The sequence below is a fragment of the Centruroides sculpturatus genome, unplaced genomic scaffold (genome assembly GCF_000671375.1).
Source record: "Centruroides sculpturatus isolate CEXI.00-Female unplaced genomic scaffold, Cexi_2.0 scaffold100, whole genome shotgun sequence".
In the NCBI taxonomy this organism is placed as follows: domain Eukaryota; kingdom Metazoa; phylum Arthropoda; class Arachnida; order Scorpiones; family Buthidae; genus Centruroides; species Centruroides sculpturatus.
The window spans coordinates 392,170-399,808 of record NW_019384300.1 but is presented as its reverse complement, the minus strand read 5'-3'; the positions used below and the strand labels follow the sequence as shown (position 1 = coordinate 399,808).

The 7,639-nt window shown below is 32.5% G+C and overlaps 1 protein-coding gene across 1 annotated transcript; it reads left to right on the top strand.

Moving 5' to 3' along the window:
• Positions 1 to 387: 387 nt before the first annotated feature.
• On the top strand, positions 388 to 6,842 carry LOC111638725 (glycine receptor subunit alpha-4-like). The gene is made up of 9 exons (XM_023384509.1): positions 388 to 533; positions 1,030 to 1,065; positions 4,747 to 4,820; positions 4,899 to 4,966; positions 5,040 to 5,266; positions 5,785 to 5,867; positions 5,963 to 6,124; positions 6,187 to 6,512; positions 6,594 to 6,842. Exons 1-9 carry the CDS (start codon positions 388 to 390, stop codon positions 6,840 to 6,842), a joined length of 1,371 nt encoding a protein of 456 aa, XP_023240277.1.
• Positions 6,843 to 7,639: the final 797 nt, after the last annotated feature.

Below are 7,639 nucleotides of genomic sequence, written 5' to 3'. Positions count from 1 at the left end.
TGACGTCATTTCGCTACACTTTCGCTGCATAAAGAAACGGCGGGTACCCGACAATCCGAGAAGGACCACCCCGAAAAATTTCTAGGGTGTTTCGATCGGATTAGTTACCGGATTTCCCAGAGCAGTACGTTGACACTTAACCCACTCGACCATCCGGCTCTCCTATGGAATGGTTAAAATGGTCCTCTTATTGCCCGTAGGATGAAAAGAATCAAATTACCTTTTTAATATGTCAAACTGTCAGAGCCGGCCCTACCATAGGGCGAACTGAGCAGCCGCTCCAGGCGCTAAGTCCTAGGGGGCGCCTCAGTGGTAAAGAAAATTAAAGAAAAAAATATTTTTTTCACTTTTCGATATTTTAATTGCAAGCGTGTGGCCAGTATATGAATGGCCTTATCTGTTGAGACGCGCGTGGGCGGGGTTCCAACCCCGTCTACCGCAGGCAGGGGTGCCACCTGCGGTGCCAACAGAGTTGTCACCGCAGGCACCGCTGTTTTAGTTGGCGAGTCCACTTCGAAGCGCCGGCACGATCTGTGAGGCCCCGGAAATAGTCCCCGCATAAGGGAAAGATATAAGAAAAAAAAAAGTTTGTTAAGTTAAATCGTCAAGAAAGCAAATTATATAAGTATCGAATCGGCGATACCGGACTTTGACATCAGCACTCATAAACAATAACGGGAAAAACAAACTTTTAGATATAAAAGAAGAAAATTTAAAATATTAAAGTTAAGACGCAGTTTAGAAAGCAAAACGAAACCAGAAAAAAAATATCAAAAAGAGCAGATGTCATAGTCAACAATTAAATGAGATCAAAGTCGAGAAAGATGATGTTGGATAANATAGGATCTCGCTCCATCCTAAAACTTACCTCGGGCCGGCACTGCAAACTGTTAAGATAATTTTAAAGTTTTATTTCATTTTCCAAATTGGAATCTGTTTATAAATTAATGTTTAACTTAAATTTCAGTTTAAGCAGATTTTCATTTAATCGACGAACAAATCAAACACAACTCAATAATTGTCATTCAGGTGTAGAAAAGCTGGAATTTTTGTTCATTTCAGAATGTATGTAAAATATGTTTTAAAAATATATCTAAAACTAGCTGTTACCCGCGGCTTTGCCCGCGCTGATTTTGCAAGCAAACCCCATTTATATTCAGTATTTCAACAACCATAGTAATTCTTATATAACACCTACCGCCGAGAATCAAACGAACTATTTTCAATTTGATCAATTTTCTGGAACGTTTACAATCGTTCTATAATCGAACCAATATGCAATAACAAATTCGAATTTAAAACGGTTCGAACATTTTTAAAATCAAAATAGATAACGTTTCAGACATTGCTGTAAATATTTTTATTAATTTAATACACATAAGTACTCGATGAAGACTAAATCCTTTCCCTCCCGCGGGGGAATTTCGAAAAATTACTTCTTGGTGTGCATTGCCATGGCATACCCTACTAAAACGCAGATAAAAATAAAAAATTGTATCTAAAATAGTACAGTAGAAGCCGTTCTTCCGGTTAAGCCTTAGTTCTCTCTCTCTCCCCCGCCTAGAAATTTCGAAAAATCTCTTCTTAGTGTGCGTTTCCATGATGTACCCTAACTGTGTACCAAAATTCACATCTTTAGATTCAGTGGTTTGCTCTGGCGATGATGAATCAGTGACTAAGTCAGTCAGAACAAGTAATTTTATATATTTAGATAAACAAAGACATAAAAATTAATCTTTGTTACATAAGTCAACAATAAATAAAGTTGAAGTTGATATTTCTACTCTTTATCTACTGTTTAATATATTTTTATAAGTATACTTATTTAACACTTTATAAAAATAATTAAACTTAGTTTTTATGCACAAGGAAGTTCCTAAATGAAGGAAGTTATTTTTTCTTGCAAATACCTTTGAAGTTTTACCTTATATAATATGTAAAGTTTGAGAGAATGGTTTTCTTCTTTTTTTGTCTGATTTAAATTTATAAAAATGTTTCATCTGAGCTCCTGTTTACAGTTTGTGTAATGTAAAAGTGCTTGCCACTTTATAAAAATAATTAAACTTAGTTTTTATGAATAAGAAAGTTCCTAAATGAAGGAAGTTATTTTTTCTTGCAAATACCTTTGAAGTTTTACCTTATATAATATGTAAAGTTTGAGAGAATGGTTTTCTTTTTTCTTCATCTGATTTTAATTTATAAAAATGTTTCATTTGAGCTTCTGTTTGCAGTTTATGTAATGTAAAAGTGCGTGCGACTATAGAAAAGTACAGTAGAGCGTCGTTTATCCGAATCAATTGGGGACTGGGATTGTTCGGATAACTTATTTTTCGGATATTCGATTATGTAGAAAAAATATATTAACCTATCCCATGTTGAAATTTTTCTCCGTTGCGTGTCGCTTAGCGTTGAATTTTCGTCAGTGTTAAGCCTAACGAAGACTATTGTATCGTTAAAAATTATTTTTTTATTTTGTACAGACAAAATAAATATATTGAAAAATATAAAAACAATAAAAAATTATACTTCAGAAGTTAATTTAGTATCAAAAACGTAAAATATTTGAGTAGCCCAAGACATAGCCAAAGATTACAGCGCCACAGCACTGGCGAAAATTTAAATTTGCCGACTGGAATTCTTTCGGATAATCGACGCTCTACTGTATCGTGTTTTAACCTTATGTTTATAGACCTCCTATTGAAGTGTTAAGTATCGCCATCTGTTAGCACTGTGTAATATTACAATACTACTTTTAAACAGTTTGAATAGATCGTGTACACTGTTTATTTTTATTGACACAAGAGTTAAATAGGATAGTTGTATAAATGTAAGTAAATATAGTAGAAAAAAAAATAAAAGTAAGGAGGTTAAAAATTATAACCAAAGTATATCGAACCTATACTACAAATGTCTTCCTGACTAATTTTGTAATTGATTGATTGTTTTGGCCTATATGTTTGCAGCACTGCATAAAGAGTAGCCACAAATGCCGAATACAGAAGTATCGTATTTAAAAATTTATATAACTCTATTTGCAATGCGTTTAATTTAACAAAAGCAACACGTAGTTCCATAAAATATATTGACAAAATATATCATTAGTAAAATTTACATTAAAACAGTTACGAAAATATTGATTTGTATTACTTTAATTAAAACTAATGAGTATTGTTGTAAAAACCTTGGTCAATACATGCGGCTCTACACGAATATCACGTCATTCTTACCTGCTGTAATTACTAATGAAGTAAAATCCTCAGTCCGTTCCTAAAGCTTACAACAAAAATGAATATTTTTCAACTTTATTTTATTCTAAAATTAAGTAAATTGTGTTTAAGGTAAGTACTTAATTAAATTTGATTATACTAAATTGTATTTAAAATANGCTCTACACGAATGTCACGCCATTCTTACCTGCTGTAATAATTAGTAATGCAGTAAAATCCTCACTCCTTACTTAGAGCTTAAACAAAAATGAATATTTTTCAACTTTATTTTATTCTAAAATTAAGTAAATTGTGTTTAAGGTAAGTACTTAATTAAATTTGATTATACTAAATTGTATTTAAAATATAATAAACATTTATATTCAAATTATTCTGAAACCTAAATTAATGTATAAAAAACTCAAATTTGCTCTTTCGTGTTGATAAATTACTAATAAAAAGAATTCGTTTTAAATTAACTTAAATCTTTCGAAGAATTAAAACTGCTTATAAGAGTTTATTGAAAGTAATTTGAGAATAGAATAAAAAATTATTATCCATTCATGTCTATTCTCTTAAACACACAAACAATTGTTATTTTGCACATTGAACAAAGAAATTGAAACGAATTCTTAATTTTTAGTACTAATTTAAGTTTCAAAAAGTTTTATTTTTAGTTTTGGTCCTACAGTAGCTAAGTTAATAACACAACTGAACACTGATCGAGGGTTTGAGTCTGGCTTTTTGGTTTGGTTGCTTGAATTGGTTTGGTTTGATTTATTTCATTACGGCAACGGGACACACGTGGTCGATCTTCCGAGAGTATGGCTCCCGGAGAATTTCAATCGAAAACCTGCCTCTATTATGGTCGGTGTTACTAACGTAAAGAAAACCCAGAAAACTACATGTAGCCAGCCCATTGGCCAGACTCAAACTCTCGAACAACTACCACTGTTCGGTAGTTTTATCCACTAGGTACTGGTGGCCGTGGCTACTTGGAGCTCTATAAGTTTGTTTATTGTGCAACCTTATACCATAAATTCAATTCTTTCTGTGGGAAAAACCATCTCATAAATTTAATTCACAACAAATGGGAGATTTGCCAATGAAGATCACGTCTAAATATCTTTTTTTTTTTGGCAGTTTGCCTATGTATTGCGTAGGCATATCTCATCAACACATTCGAATTATAATGTTCATAAAATTGCTCTTTTATTTATTCATGTTGTAAATGAACATTTTTATAATTTTTTATAAATTAATTCTAAAAATAAAAATGTAGAAGATCCTTATTAATTCTGTTTATGAAAATTGAAAGTTTGTTTTGTTAAGTTGTAGCAATGCAACATTTGGGCAATCTGCCTAGGGAGATGCCTTTTGGGAGATCTTTTTAAGGGTAACCGGCACCTTTTCAGGCATTACACATGTGGATAACAGGCGCGAACCCAAGTCCCAAACTCCCAGTGTTCAGGAAATGTAACCGCTTGGCCACCGGTGGACCGAAAATTAAAAGAAATTTCAATTGTATTTTCATTTTCAGTGAAGAATTTGATAGGATCTGGCGCTATGTAATACCCGATGATTATGATAAATATGATCCTCCTCGTGTTGAAGGTAAGAAAGTTGTTATGTAATAGATATCTTTGAAAACAATTTAATTAATTATACAATTTGTTTTCTGATTTTAACCAGGAAAACCTGTTACTGTTTACTTAAATCTCGAGATATTTGATATCGATGATATAACAGAAACGACAATGGTAAGAGATGAACAATAGCTTTAATGTACGAAATTCTATACATTTGTGAAAAATCTCATGCTGTATCTTTCAGGATTTCCGAATGCACTTGTTTCAAACAGAACGATGGAAGGATCCCAGACTGAGACTCGAAATGTTGAACATAACGAATTATAAAGTACTTCATCCGAAAGCTGCAAAATCTATCTGGATACCAGATTTGGTTTTTGACAATAGCAAATGGGGGCAACTTTTCCAGTTTTCAATTCCGAATACAGCAATCAAGATATATCAAGACAATACTATTAGAAAGTTATCTAGGTATGATTTTTCAATCTTAATCTTAGTGAAGGTATTGTGATTACAGTATTACTTTTTTAAATCCATCTATATGTATTCTGAATATAGGCAATATTTTTCACTAGGGACCGTTCTAAATTTCGCAGTAAATTTTAACGAATTAATTGTTAATAGATAAAGTGAGCCCTCACATATGCCATTAGGTTTTCGTGTTCTCTCTTATCCAATAATACGTTCCACAGATATTGGATATCAAGATTCTGAAATTTCCCTATAATTTTGTATAGGAAACACTTTGGAACAATTCAGTATCAGAATCACCAGTGTACCATGTGAATATGCTACCCTGGTATAAGGTTCGCAAGAAAAATTCTTATTTTATCTCGCGGATATCAGGTTTTTTTGCTAATAAATTTATAAAATAATAATCATAATACAGTGAAACCTCTGAACTACAGGCAAAGAGAAGAACATAAAAATTAATCGTTGTTTAGAGGTTACCGTTATTGGATGTTACTCTATAATTTTACTTTTTACAGATACAGTTTTCGAGTGTCATGTCCCATGAAACTTCATTATTATCCATTTGATATTCAGCATTGTGTTTTCAAAATATGTTTTCGTAAGAATAATTTAATGTCTTTCTTAATAGTAAATCTTTTAAACTCTTTACAAGAAAGTTTTTCAGGATGTGTATTAACTATTGTTTTCTCACAGTAACCAGTTCAAATGAAAACGCATTGTTAGAGTGGGCAGGTGTTAAAGATAGTCCTTATAAAGATTATGGACCGAGTGTTATTTTTACAGAAGATATTCAACCCCTTAAGTATGAAGTGAAGATTCCAAAACCTCACAAAGGAACTGAGATATATATTGGTGGTAAGTAAAAATGACTATATTGAAATTCAAGCGTAGATTTATATTGTTTTTTCTATAACCAGGAAGTTTCAGTTACTTGGCTGTACATTTTACTTTCATTCGCCGCCTAACCGGCAATATAATTAATGTTTATGTACCGAGTAGTTTGGTAGTGGTTCTTTCGTGGTTATCATTCTGGTTGGACGTGAATTCGGTTCCTGCTCGAATCACACTGGGAGTGACGTCCATCCTGACACTAATTACTCAAGTGGTACAATCCAGATCGTACAGTCCACCCGTTAACTACGTCAAAGCTTTGGATATTTGGTTATTTACCTGTACCTCATTTGTAACTGCTTCTTTAATAGAATATGCATTAGCCCATCAACTGACAGAGCCTAATTCACATGTACGTTGAAAATATTACAGTTTTTGAAAAGTTAAATAGTATTAAGTATGTACTGCTTATTTTTTAAAATATATTTTGCAGAAACGTGAGTCATCTCCCAGTAAATCCAGAGAAAAACAAACTGACAAGCGTAGTAATTCTAAGGAGAAACTAATTAAAGTTGAAAGCAGATGGAGATATAAGTTTTGTAACACACTGAAACCAGGAAGATCAGTGAATAGATTCGATTTTTACTCGAGATTTGTGTTTCCATTATTATTTTTTATGTTTACTTTGTCTTACTGGTGTTACTTCCTGGGGCTTAGAGATAATGCAATTCATGAAGATTAATTTTCCACATGAGGATATTTTGCTTTATGGTTTACTTTGAAGTAGGGTTTCTCTAACTGGATCTCGTAATCCAGGCTGATTTTTTAACCCGAGATTTTTGTTGTAAGACTCTGGAAACTCTTTCCAGTAAAGAGTTTCCAGAGTCTTACAACCTATAAAATCTTGTAAAATCGCACTGATGCCCTTAATATTTAACCATGCCCAGCAGCTTGAATAACTGCATTATGCCGGATTGTGAAAATTCGGCAAAGATACAAACAAGTACAAACCATTCAAGCATAAAGTTTCTCTTTATAAACCTAATTATTAAAGCCAAACGAACTGCCGAATTATCGGGCTATAAGCTTTATGTCGCTATTAAAACAGCCGAGGTAGACAAATCAAGAATACTGTACAACGCATCTTGAAAACGAACTAAAAATCTTCGCGGCTACAGGTTAAAAATACATAACCTCTATCTTCTCTTAAATGCATTAAAAACGATTCAACCCGCATCGATTGAATCGAAAAGGGCATTCTCGGTATCAGGACTTTTCATTATTAAAATAAAAACCAGATCGAGTGATCGGATTATTGACTACCTTTGTTTTTAAAAATCTTATTATAAAAATTTACAATAATATTCTGTATTATGTTTTATGTATAAACGAAATAAACGTACTTTGAATCTTGAAAACATTCATACAAATCCTGAAATTTATACAATTTTATTAAATGGAGTTTCAAATTCCAAGTACAGTAGAGCGTCGTTTATCCGAAAGTCGGTTATCCGAAAGAATTCCAGTTGGCAAATTTAA

Excerpts from the sequence above, each read along its gene's own strand:
- LOC111638725 (XM_023384509.1), top strand. The coding sequence starts at position 388 with ATGGCCTTATCTGTTGAGACGCGCGTGGGCGGGGTTCCAACCCCGTCT. Across the intron at positions 4,967-5,039 it reads ATATAACAGAAACGACAATG|GATTTCCGAATGCACTTGTT; the intron begins GTAAGAGATGAA and ends TGTATCTTTCAG. Across the intron at positions 6,125-6,186 it reads AACTGAGATATATATTGGTG|GAAGTTTCAGTTACTTGGCT; the intron begins GTAAGTAAAAAT and ends TTCTATAACCAG.